Genomic DNA, 13,049 nt, shown 5'->3' on the forward strand with positions numbered 1-13,049 from the left:
TGCTCACAGACAAGTACAAAAGAGAAATAAGCTTTCCTGGGAATGAAGATCTCTGTCATCTGCAACCCCCCACACCCGCCCAGTCTCACTTAACCTCTCAATTTTCATTTTAAAACATTTTTCATAGAGATTACTTAAACAAATAAGGCACATAATTGACACTCAATAAATGTTTATGACTGTTGCTGAGTGATACAGATAAAGTGAATTTAGCTCTTTTAAAGAAAAGGCTACAAGAGATTACAGAAAACAGTTTAGCCATTTGGACTGACATTCACCAGGCAGAAAGAACTGAGCTAGAAAGCAGAGGAATTTCTAGAATACTCTATGCTGAAATGCTCAAGATTATGTTGTCTCTTAACTTGAACTTAGGATGTCTGTGTCTATATGCAGGAACCAGGCTCTGTCAGTTTTTTTCAAGCATTCTAATATTTAGAGTCAAATTCTCTGGGAAAAACAGTGATAATTCAGTCTCAAATAGAAGGAAATCAAGAAGGGGAAAAAAAAGATTTTTCAAAAGCTACCAGAAAGTAGAATCATCCTCCAGTGAAGTCAAGCCAGAGGTCAGGTGCTTTTGCACACCTACTTCTCTAACCCAAGAATTCCAGCCACCACCAAGCTGACCACAAAAACCAGTCAAAGAAACCCTCTTAACTGCTGGCCAGAAGCCATTGGAAAAATGGGAAAACGGACAAAACAGCGTCCCAGGAAATATCCATGCTCTCCTGTCTCCAAAAGCTCCTCTGTATCCCTTCCCATAGGCCCTCCCAATTCTTCTTGCCTGGAACTTTCTATATCCTTGTTTTCTTTCCCTTCTTCACCAATACATTTAGCAATTCTAACCTCAGAAACAGTCTCAAAGCAGGCACGACCATCCCCCTCCCCAGGAAAGTTCAACCAGCTGTCTTAAGCACTTCCTTGCTACACAATCTCCAGGATGAACTCAGGGATACTACCGCCAGGAGATACATCCACAGGAAAAACATATAAGGACAACTTAACATGAAATCTGCCTGTTATATTGACCTTGGCTCAAAAAGTCAAATGTTTGCCTAATTCCAGAAAAATCAATCACTTCAAGGAAATAACAGACCAGAAGAAATAGATTCACACAAACTGGAGCTAACTTGAAATAGTTAAAGACAGGTTCCCTGAAAAGCTGATTCATAGTGGTTTTGATGGCTTCTATGGGTCAAATTTTAAAAAGCCCTATACTAAACAAAATAGCCTCCCAAGTTAAATGCTGGGACCCCGTTATAACTGAATGAGTCCAAGACTGAGAGAGCTCAAAAGATGCCAAGCAGAAACAGAAAGCACATCATAGGGGCCCTTTCCTCCTTCTGTTTGTCTGAGTCATCCTCAACCCTGCATTTCCCAGTAATTCTACACAATGCTTTCCCTCTACTACTATTACCAAGCAAAAGGGGCTTTTTTCACTTGGGTTTCTGAGAGTAAAGAGCAGTGATGGGGGAGGGAGCCCGTGCTACTCAATTACTGCTTATGATTGTGACAGTGAGCTCCTAAGCAGATCTGTTATTTTCTCATATGGCACCCAAGGATTAATATTGTAGCACATATATTCAAGTACCGACCAGAACTTGCCAAAGGGCCAACCAGCCACAGCATCAAAATTAGTCCTTACTTTGTAATGGTTTGGCCATCTGCAGAGCAACAATGGGGAAGTTCCACAAATTAGATCGATTCCCCTGGCTCATGAACTGGTGGCCAGAATTAAGTCCTCAGGTGTTACTGCCAGCCTATCTGAAAGCCGACCAAGCCCCAGCAAGGTACCCTATAAACCAGGAAACAGAGGACAGGGCCACAAGGGTCTCTAGCAGATGAAGTCCAAGAAGGAGCACAAAAGTGGGGCAGACCAGCACAGCCAGCTTATGGTCAAGGATTCCCATACAGTATGAAAACATCCTCTGCTATTTTCCATTCCAGAATCTCACAAGAATAATGTCTCTTTTAGCCAATTAAAAAAAAAAAAAAAAAAAAAAAGCCAAGTCCCAGTATTTTGAGCCACACTATTCTGGGATTGTAAACAAGTGAAGCAGCCAAACAACGTGATGGGTCTTCTTAAAGGAACGGTCTCCGAAGAGAGGAAGTCTACCACTGTGCTGAAGAAGGAATGAAGAGGGCTCACTGTGGCCTTGCACTTCAGAGTGGGTCCAGACTGCGTATCTCTGAGTCAAGGAAGACCTGCCCCAGCGAACACTTTCTTAGCTTCTCACTGACCGCTCCTGGGTCACCGGGCTTCCTTATCACCTTGTATGCTCAGCATGAGGGGACCTAACTTGAAGAGTCTTTGGCACAAAAAGCTCCTTGGCTCTCCTAATGTCCCACTCGGGGGTCAGTCAGCACAAAGGGACGACAATTGAAATTTCTCATCGGTTTGTTGCTCTACTTTCTTGGAAAGAAGACAGTCACAGGAAGTTTGTAGAAAAGGGACAAAGAAGAGAATGGGGTGGTTATTCACACAGGATGTCTGAATCCCTCACAAGACACAACAGATAGGAAAATACCATTCTCTTCTTCCACTAAGAACTCCCATTGTTAGAACTTTATTCTTCTAACCTTTGAGTTGTTTGAGAAGGGTGTTGTCTCTACGTTCAAGAGCTTGGGGATTGATTTGTCAGTGTGAATCGCTTACTTATTATGGACTCTAAATAATGGACCTGAAAGTCCTCTGGTTTTCCTAGCACAGTTCTACTGAGGCCTAGAAAAATCAATGGCAACAACACAGAAGAAAATCTAACCATTTCATGAGAGAGGTTGCAAGTATGCCAAAAGAAAATACTGATTTCAGCTAGATTACTTCTGGGGAGCAAACAGAACCAAGAGAGGGAGGAAAAACTAGTGTATATGTTAAATTTTTGTCCCTGATACGTTTTCCACGTCACCAGAATGCAGATCTCCTATTAGACCAAACCTGCATCCTTTAGATCAGTTTCTCAATTGCAGCACAACTGACATTTTGTACCAGATCACTATTTTTTTTTTTTGGGGGGGGGGGGGCGGCTACCCTATGTATTGTAAGATATTTACCAACACCCTGGCCTCTACCCATTAGCCAGTGGCACATGCCCCAATCATGACAACCAAAGATGTCTCTCAACATTACCACATGACTGCAGGGAGAGCAAAATCACTCCCAGTTGAGAACCACTGAGTTAAATAAAACCAAATGAGACCAATTTAACTCTTCGTTGTATGAACCAGGTTCTTAAAGTCTTTTAGTTTCAACAAATCAATAAAATCCAGGGTGTGATCTGCACAAACCAAATGCCAAGGAGTCACCACTGAGGGTGGTCATTCCTCACTCTCTATAACAGCATTCCTGTTTTATATCCAAACTTAGTCCCAAATCCATCAATGTCTTTTTTTTTAATACTTACCAGTTTATTAAAGGATATGATAAAAGATACAAATCTACAGCCAGATGGAGAGATGCATTGGGAAAGGTATGGGGAAAACACGAGGACCTTCCATGCCCCCTCCATACATACAACTCTCCCCAGTGTCCATGTGTTCACCAACCCAGAAGCTATCATCGTGCCTTTCCATCTCCCCAGTGATTCTGGTGACACCGAATCGAAGCCACCTCTCACCTCATCTTCTGCAGTGGCCTAAGTGGTCTCCCTTCTTTTCCTCTTGCCCCACTACATTCATTACAATCCAGCCTTCACACTGAAGCCACTTCTTGAAAATTTCTATCAGATCATGAGACTTTCTACCAGAAAGCAGTCTGGTGCTTCCCAACACACGTAACAACCACACTTTTTCCTACAGCCTGCAAGGCCCCACGTCGTGTGGAACCCGTTCCCTTACACTCTCTGCCAGCTCCCTCCAGCCACAGGGACATTCTTCCTATACCACAAACATGACATACACCTTCTTTCTGTTCTCATTGCCCTCTGTCCAGAGAGCTATTTCCCCAGGTAGTATTATCCATCAGATCTGTGCTTAAAAGTAACCTCTGCAATAAAAGCTTCCCTGACCATCCTGCACAAGTAGCTTCCAAATCACTCTTGCTTAATAATACTACATCTGAGGGGTGCCTGAGTGGCTCAGTAGGTTAAGCATCGGGCTCTTGGTTTCAGAGCCGGCCATGATCTCACAGTTTCATAAGCTCAGGCCCTGCATCAGGCTCTGCTCTGGCAGCACGGAGCCTGCTTGGGATTCTCTGTCTTCTCTCTCTCTGCCCCTCGCCCACTCACGCTACCTCTGCCTCTCTCAAAATAGATAAATAAACTTTAAAAAATAATGAAAATTTATTTATCTATTTTGAGAGAGGCAGCGATAGCATGAGCAGAGGAGGGGTGGCGGGAAGAGACAGAGAGTCCCAAGCAGGCCCTGCACTGTCAGCACAGAGCCTGACATGGGGCTTGATCTCATCAACCGTAAGATCATGCCCTGAGCCGAAATCAAGAGTTGGACACTTACCCGACTGAGCCACCCAGGCACTCCAATAAATAAAATAATTTAAAGATAATAATATTAATAATACACCTGAGCCATCTTTTATGTGTTTTACATGTGTGAACTCTGCTTTCCCCACTTAAATGGTAAGTCTGTGAGAGCATGGACCAAATCTTATTACCCATGCTTCCCTGGAACCTAGAAAGTACCTGGCACATAATATGCGCTTAATAAATGCGATGAATTAATGAATGCTTTTGGCTAACAGACGAAATGTACCCGTTTATTTATTTTTTTTTTCAACGTTTTTAATTTATTTTTGGGACAGAGAGAGACAGAGCATGAACGGGGGAGGGGCAGAGAGAGAGGGAGACACAGAATCGGAAACAGGCTCCAGGCTCCGAGCCATCAGCCCAGAGCCTGACGCGGGGATCGAACTCACGGACCGCGAGATCGTGACCTGGCTGAAGTCGGACGCTTAACCGACTGCACCACCCAGGCGCCCCGAAATGTACCCGTTTAAAAGCCAAAGATGAAGCCTTGCTTGAGACCAAAAGTCAGTCTCTACTCAAATTTACCACTATAGTACACACCCAAATGACAAGGTAATGATAGAATTCTCACTCCTACAAGGAACTTTTTCGTTTCGAAAAGGAACCGAATAATACTCAAAGCACAAGCAACAAAAGTCCCCTTAGGGGACTCCAGGCCATAGAATTTGAGGAAACCACACATAAGTTACAGCCTACAAGCTTCTAAAATAATTCCTATGTACTAAACTGAAGATGGCCAAAACCCACAAATGCCAGAAGCATAAAATGAAAAACAAAGACGGGGCCTAACTCATAGAATCCTTACCACTGTGAGTAAACAGTTCTTCAATAACACTGTCTTACATTTATATCGGGCTTTGCTTTATTTGCTCCTCACGGCAGCCCTGAGGAATCGGTGAGCTGATGCTACTGGCCGTATAAAGCTTCATCAGAAAGCTTCACTGACTTGGTCAGAAACAACAAGAGGGTCAGAGTTAGACCAAGGATTTTAGAGCCAGACGCTTGTGGTTTTGTGTTGGTTTTTTTTTTTTTTTTTTAACATTTTATTTATTTTTGAGAGAGAGAGAGTGGGGGCGGGGGGGCGGGCAGGTAGAGAGAGAGAGAGGAAGACACAGAATCCGAAGCAGGCTCTAGGCTCTGAGCTGTCAGCACAGAGCCAGACGCGGGGCTCGAACCCACAAACCGTAAGATCATGACCTGAGCCGAAGTCGGACGCTTAACCGACGGAGCCACCCAGGCACCCCCAGACGCTTGTGTTCAAATCCTCTGCCACTTACTGTAACTCGATCCAGACAAGTTACTTCATCTCTCTGTGCTTCAGTGTCCTCACCTATAAAACCCAATGCTATAGATGAAATGTTTTGTGTCCCCCGCCAAAATTCATGTTGAAATCTAACCCCTAACGTGATGGTATCGGGAGGTGAGGCCTTTGGGAAGTGATTAGGTCATGAAGCGGAGTCCGTATGAGTAAGATCAGTGCCCTTATTAAAGAGATTCTAGAACTCCCTTCTACCATCTGAGGACACAGGGAGAAGATAAGATGGCTGTCTATGAATCAGGAAGCAAGGCGTCACCAGACACCAAATCTGCTGCCAGCACCTTGATCTTGGACTTCCCAGACTGCAGAACTGCAAGAAATAAACTTCTGTTGTTTATACACTACCCAATGGTATGTAATATAATGATATATGGTATTTTATCACGTAGAGCAGCCCAAACTGACTACAACTTCCTTCATAGGGTGTGGTAGGCTGAAATTGCAGCCCCTCCTCAAAGATATCCACATCCTAATCCCTGAAACCTGCGAATGGGTCCATTTATGTGGCAAAAGAACTTTGCAGATGTGACTGAATTAAAAACCTTGAGAGCAAGAAACGATGCTGGATTATCCAGGTGGGTCCAACATAATCAAAGTGTCTTTGTACAAGAAAGGCAAGAGGGCCACAGACCCAGAAGGAGATATGACAACAGAAGCAGAATGACAGAGAGAGGGATTGGAAGATGGCACATTGTTGTCTTTGAAGCCAGATGATGGGGCCATCCAAAGAATATAGGAAGCTTCCTGAAGCTAGAAAGACCAGGAAATACTCCCTAGAGTCCCACAAGAAACACAACTATACAGACCCATTTTAGGACTTCTGACCTCCAAACTATAAGAAAATACATTTGTGTTTTAAGCCACTAAATGTGTGGAAATTTGCTACAGCAGCAATAAGAAACTAATACATAGTTATAAACAGGATTAAATGAGCTCATGCGTGTAAAGTGCTAAGAACGGTTCCTAACAGCGATAGTAAGAGCTCTTTACATTTTAGCTCTTAGGAGTCAAGATCAGAACCCAGAGGACTGCACTGAAGTACTTCAGAGGCTAAAAAAAAATGAGGTTAGGAAATTTGGTAATATCTATCTAAATTTAAAAGGCACACATCATTTGACAAAGAGATTCCATTTCTAAAAAGATTCACAGGGATATTCAACACATCCTTGTTTGTAATTACTCAAATATCCACTAACAGGCTAAAATTATAGAAAATCCACTCAGCAACATAGTAGGCAGCCTTTAAATAATGAGCTTATAAAAGGTACTGATAAATCTACATGATGTATCCTCTAATTAAAAAAAAAAAAGCTCAAGGACAGAATATTAGGAGAATATTGAGACTATTAGGTTCCATTTCTGTTTAAAAATAAAAAGGATACAGGGGCGCCTGGGTGGCTCAGTCAGATTTGAGCATCCGACTTCGGGTCAGGTCATGATCTCATAGTTCATGAGTTCGAGCCCCGCATTGGGCTCTGTGCTGACAGCTCAGAGCCTGGAGCCTGCTTCAGATTCTGTGTCTCCCTCTCTCTCTCTCTGCTCCTCCCCTGCTCACATGCTGTCTCTCTCTCAAAAATAAAGATTAAAAAATTTTTTTAATAAAAATAAAAAGGATATACATATATGTTCATAAGTACATCTTAAAAACTTCTAAAAGGGCATGCATGTAGTTCCCTGTTCACAGTGGTTGTTCCAAGAAAAGAGACTAAGGGGATGGAACAGGAGGGGAAAACTCTTGCCATCACATGCCCTTTTATGTTATTTTAGGTTTTAACTAGGTATGTGCATGATACCCATTTTTAAGAAACTGAAGTTGAGTTGTGACATCACCAACCTATCAGCAAGTATTTATGCACTGACAATGTGCCCACCATTGTACATGCTACAGGGCATAGGACACAGTCCTGCCCTCCAGGAGTTCACATTCTGGCTGAATTTATAATCTAGATTTGTATTAGACAATCATCCAATTGTTTTGGACATTCACCTAAGAAAACAGAACCACACATTCTCTCAAAGTATTTTTCCACTTGTGACTCAGAGAACAAATCACCACCTAAAAAGAATAAATTCTACGTCTAATCCATTAGTCCCAACCAGCGCTGCTTGTGCTTAAGAAACCGTTACTTCTTGGGAAGTGGTCAGTGTTTAAGAAGGAAGAAAAAGCAGGAGAAATCTTTACAAAAACACAATTACATACTTTATTACACACTGCAAGAAAAAAGATGGACAAGTTATCTCTGGGTAGTTGGATTTGTCTTCTTCATTACATTTTCCTAATTCTCTAATTCTTTACTAAGGAACATGTATCAAAGCCACAAAAAGAAAAACAAAATACACACCCTCCGCCCCTCAAAAAATATTCTTTTTTGGTGCCAACACAATAATGACGGTCACTGGTTCATCCCAAGTCTTCCTCTCATCTTAAAAAGCAACGGCAATCCAAAATATGACTTTCCAAAGGCTGAACTGGTGGCAAAACCAACAAGAATCATCCAAGTGTTCCATTTATAAAATATTTAGTCCAACTGTCACCCAATTAGAGCATAACCATAATGAAGACATTATTGCTAACAAGGGAGGCAGGATGGGATCTGGGTCACTCTTCCATAACTCCATTAGCTCCTCTCAGCCAATAAAGGAGTCTGTGTTAGCAAAGTATTTAGCTGACAATGGAATCATGATGTAATGCATTTCCATAATCTTACCAAGGAGCAAAAAGACAGAGCTGAAAAATGTTTAGTGGGTAACTGGAAAGTTGTCAAACAGCAACTCACGTAGGGTCTCCTCCAACCTGGTGACTTGAGGAGTCATCACTGCTCAAAGTATGGAGTCGATGTACCACAAATACCCCATGACGTTGACAGAAACAACGAACTGCTCCTGGGCACTATGTGCCAGGCCCTGTGATGAAGGCCCTTCCATTCCCATTCCTTAATCTCTTTGAATCTTCTCAACTACTACTGTGAAGTACAGAGGAAACTGAGGCACAAAACTGAAACAACTCTCCATGGTTACACCGCCACCGAGTGGTGAAGCTCGGATGAATTCAAGCAGGCTTCACTCAAAAGTATAGACTTCACAATGCCTCCACTGGAAAGTATAAACGTTATACCACCCTTCCCGAGTCACCCCTCACTGTGACCCGCCATCATTTGCCCAGCTTGCTCCCATCACACACTACCCTCCCCCCCAACTTGGAATGAAATCAAATATGCTCCAGTCCTTCTGTAATGGCAGGTGCCCTCACTGGCTTTTCCCGACCAGCCTATACGTGAAGAGGCCATCTGAACAGAATACTATCCTTATCAGAGGCCACTTTTTGAAGACCCGCCTCTCTAAATTGAGATAGCAAGCCTATGACTTACTGCTTCGCACTCCCAGGGAACCCGCTATGTCTCCTGCCCTGCACACACAGCCCCTCATCATTCACATTTATTCACAACCTGCCAAGTGCTCTCGTTCAGAAAGCTGATCTAAATAAGGTCTTCCCCATAATCGCCCTAATAACAATAACAGCTACCATATTCTGAGCATTTATTATGCAATAGGCTCAACAAACACGGTGCCATTACATCCTCACACCAGCCCAAAGCAGGCACTGTCTTCAATTTATAGACGACAAAACTAAGGCTAAGAGATAAAGTAATTCAGCCCAAGGTCACACAACCGGTAAGGAACTAATCTGACACCCTGTAATTTTAAGCTTTCAGGGGTCTCCGCCTTTTTTTTTTTTTTTTTTTTTTTTTTTTCAACGTTTTTTATTTATTTTTGGGACAGAGAGAGACAGAGCATGAACGGGGGAGGGGCAGAGAGAGAGGGAGACACAGAATCGGAAACAGGCTCCAGGCTCTGAGCCATCAGCCCAGAGCCCGACGCGGGGCTCGAACTCACGGACCGCGAGATCGTGACCTGGCTGAAGTCGGACGCTTAACCGACTGCGCCACCCAGGCGCCCCCAGGGGTCTCCGCCTTTAATGATTAAAAAGGTGAGCTCTTCTCGGAATTCCCTTTTGAGAGGCGCCTTCCAACAAGAGATCTGCCCCACGACCACATGAATCCCATGGGCTTCACCCACAGGCTTACCTGAATTTCTTCATTTTCATCTACTAGGAGGAAACTCACAACCTTCTCGGTCATCTTCTTCCTCCTGGTCTCCTCATCCAGCTCTTCTTCCTCCAGTAACCCCTGGACCTTAGCGACATGGTACACAGTAACGGGGTGTCTCCTTTTGTTACCCCCAGAATGAGTCCTCTTCTGGCACTCCAGGCACAAGTTGATTTTACAGGTCTGGCACCTCACGGCTGCCCTCTGCCTCACACCTGGTGAATGCCCATTGGGACCCTTGCAGGGGTCGCAGTAAGGGACATGGCCAGGTTTGAGTCTTATCCGCTCGTGGTTTCGCAGGCGCTCCTGCCGATGGAGCTCCTCCTCGCAGCGGAGACACTGCAGACTACAGCACTCATCACACTCAAAGACCGCCTCGTCAGCCCCACTGCAGGCATAACTTTCCTGGCACATCAGCCCCGGATTCAGGCCCTTGTCTGCCGGGCAAGTCTGGGCACTCATACTCGGATCGGTAAGGAAATCACCCACAACGTCACCGTCACTGGGCTTTCCCCAGCAGTGAAGACCAGGGCTTTGGGTCTGAAGCCTGCACAGAACCTTCACAGCGTTCTGCACGCCTTAAAAAAAACAAACAAACAAAAAACCTCTGGGGTCGTGTCAGAATTCTTCACACGCTCACAGACGTTCCAGTTTTTAATCTTCTGCCTCCAAGATTTCTGTATCAGCAGCAACGTTGATTTGGTTTGATGGTGTTATCCGTCTGTAAAGTGCAAGCCTGGAAGGATCTCTTTGGGCTATCTGAAAGAGATCCGATGGGTTCACTGAGGTGGGCTCATCAGTCGGGCCTTGGCCACAGGGTTTTGGTATAGTGACAGAGTGGTCAGGAGCTTTGCAATATAATCCAACCTCAAGTCAATATTTCAGGGGATACCTAAATAGAGGAAGGAAAAGGATTTCACTAATCTAAAAACAGAAGTGCACCTTAAAAAAAAAAAAAAAATGTGATTAAATAAGAGGCCAAAACTCCTGACAGAAATCTCATTCTTGCTTGTAATGCTTACACCGGCTCTTTCTGATCCTCGAAATTTCGTCTCAAAATCACAGGCAAGGCTCCCCCTTTGGAAAACAGCCACTACCCCTAGGCCCAGGGTATTTCAGAGACTTTGCCGCTTTAATTCACAGACTGAAATTCTCTGTTCGTCCAGTAGTTAATTAAATTCAGAATCAAAATCATTAAGCAAAAAGTCCTTGGAGGGACAACCCTTTGCAGTCCCCCAACTTGCAGCACACAATTGTGAGGTGGATAAAGAGGCCTGTGAAAAGCTAAAGAAATGATAATATAGACTTTGGCTCCATCAGAGTCTTTGGCAGATCTAGTTAGGTTGTTTCAACTCTAGACAGATGTCTATTAAGGACTGTCAGCCTGGAAACAAAAGTCACCGTGTCATATTTAAAAACAATAAAATGCAATTATTATACTTCCTTTTGTCCCTTCTCTAACTGCAAAAAAAAAAAAAAGGGAGCAACAGGAGACAGAATTCCTCCTCTACGGCCCACTGCAAAGCCAGGCCTGCAGTGAGTTAAAACAAATAATTTCTCTCTTTGTCACTCAAAAACTAACTTAAAAATAACTTCAAAAAGGAAAAAGAAAAAGAAAGGATAACTGGGGCAGGGAAGAGGCTTTTGTCACTTCTACAATTACATTCTAAACCCCCCTTTAGCCTTGACCTCCATTCTAATGCACCAACGAAACGTAAAGCCCTCCTCACAAATACTCACTCCACCCTGTAGTAATCAATCTATCAATCTTATTTTTGGATAAACAAGGAAGGAGAAGAGAGTGACTAGGAGACCTTATTTACACCCTAACCTCAGGCACGGCCAACCAGCCTCCACAACGGAAACGAAAATCAAAATCTGTCAGAGAAATTTAGAAAAATAGAAAATCAACCTTCGAAAGAACACCTCACCGCCCGACCAGCCGGCCAGGCAAACAATCTGCCCACTCGGGCCCCCACCTCGACACCTCTCTCGAGCCGGGGATTCCTCACCCTTCCTTCCTCCCGGGCAACACCACCACAACCCGAGGGGCAGGAGCAGAGTCTGAACAAAGAAGGTCCCCCAAAATCTCCCCTCCACGCTAGCAGAGGCCAGAGCCGAATCTATTGTTTATACCACCCCACCCCCACCCCAGCCGCACCCGCACACCCCCCCCCCCCCCGCCCCGGGGGCAGCCGGAGCTCCAGGACTATCGCTCGCCCGCCGCAGGGCCGTGCCCTTCCCTCCCCGCCGCGGCTGCCCGGGAACCCCACCACGGAGCAGCTCGGCAGCAGCGAGGCGGCGTCGGGGGACCGCGGTGCGCTGGCGGGGGCGGGGGCTGTTCCTCAGGGCACCGGTGGATCCATCTTCATCTCCATCTCCGCCCCCCTCCTCCTTCGCTGCCTCCCGGGCTTCCTCCTCTCCTGTTGTCAGTTGGGATCAGCTGATCGGAGTGAACTTCTCCCAGCTCGGACTAACAGGAAGGCGTGAGCAGTGCAGCCCAGGGAGGGACGAACGGGAGGGGGTGGAGTCCGACTCCCGCGAGGGTGGGGAAGGGCGCGCACAGCTTCCTGGGAAGTGTAGTTCCGCGGACGTGAATCCTCCCCCACGTCCCGGAAGGGAAGGCTCTGAATGACTACAACTCCCAATACCAAACAGAGTGCTCTTGTGAGGAGGTGGTGAAGACAGGCCGTCGAGTATTTCGGGACTTGGAGTTCTTGCATCGACTGCGGTGTTCGAAGGTTTCAGCGCGTTGTTTTGGGTAGTGGCCGGAGAGGGAATGGCGCTAAATTAGATGACTGATGTAATGTGTTGTATAGTTGAGGCAAATAATTCGATTTCAAGTAACCGGCGTTGCACACCATTCCTTCAGAAATGTGTAAAAACAAGCAGTCTCGTCTTCCCTAATTTCACCTTGCACAAATTAGGAGAAGACCAGAAAGAATTGATAAAAGAATATAAGTACTCTTGGAATTTTGTTTTCCCTTATGAGTATTCTTCAAGCCAAATATTATTTATTTTCCTTACCTTTCACTTTTTTGACGTTTTCTTACATAGTTTTAGAGCTTCTGGATTTGAAATCATCCTTAAACTAGACGGGGTACATTTTCAGACAAGCTTGTGGGCTACGGTGCAAGCTAATGGTTAACA

The 13,049-nt window shown here is 44.8% G+C and overlaps 1 protein-coding gene across 1 annotated transcript in view; it reads right to left on the minus strand.

Moving 5' to 3' along the window:
* ZFYVE1 (zinc finger FYVE-type containing 1) overlaps positions 1-12,414 on the minus strand; it is a 54,069-nt gene extending 41,655 nt beyond the window's left edge. Inside the window, exons 1-2 of the mRNA XM_058739550.1 lie at positions 12,173-12,414; positions 9,879-10,791 (exon numbers count right to left, since the gene is read on the minus strand). Of these exons, the coding sequence (XP_058595533.1) occupies positions 9,879-10,361 (483 nt within the window). The 5' untranslated portion in view covers positions 10,362-10,791; positions 12,173-12,414. The remainder of the gene's footprint in view (positions 1-9,878; positions 10,792-12,172) is intronic.
* Between the last annotated feature and the right edge of the window lie 635 nt (positions 12,415-13,049).

Source organism: Neofelis nebulosa, chromosome 7, assembly GCF_028018385.1.
Source record: "Neofelis nebulosa isolate mNeoNeb1 chromosome 7, mNeoNeb1.pri, whole genome shotgun sequence".
Taxonomy (NCBI): domain Eukaryota; kingdom Metazoa; phylum Chordata; class Mammalia; order Carnivora; family Felidae; genus Neofelis; species Neofelis nebulosa.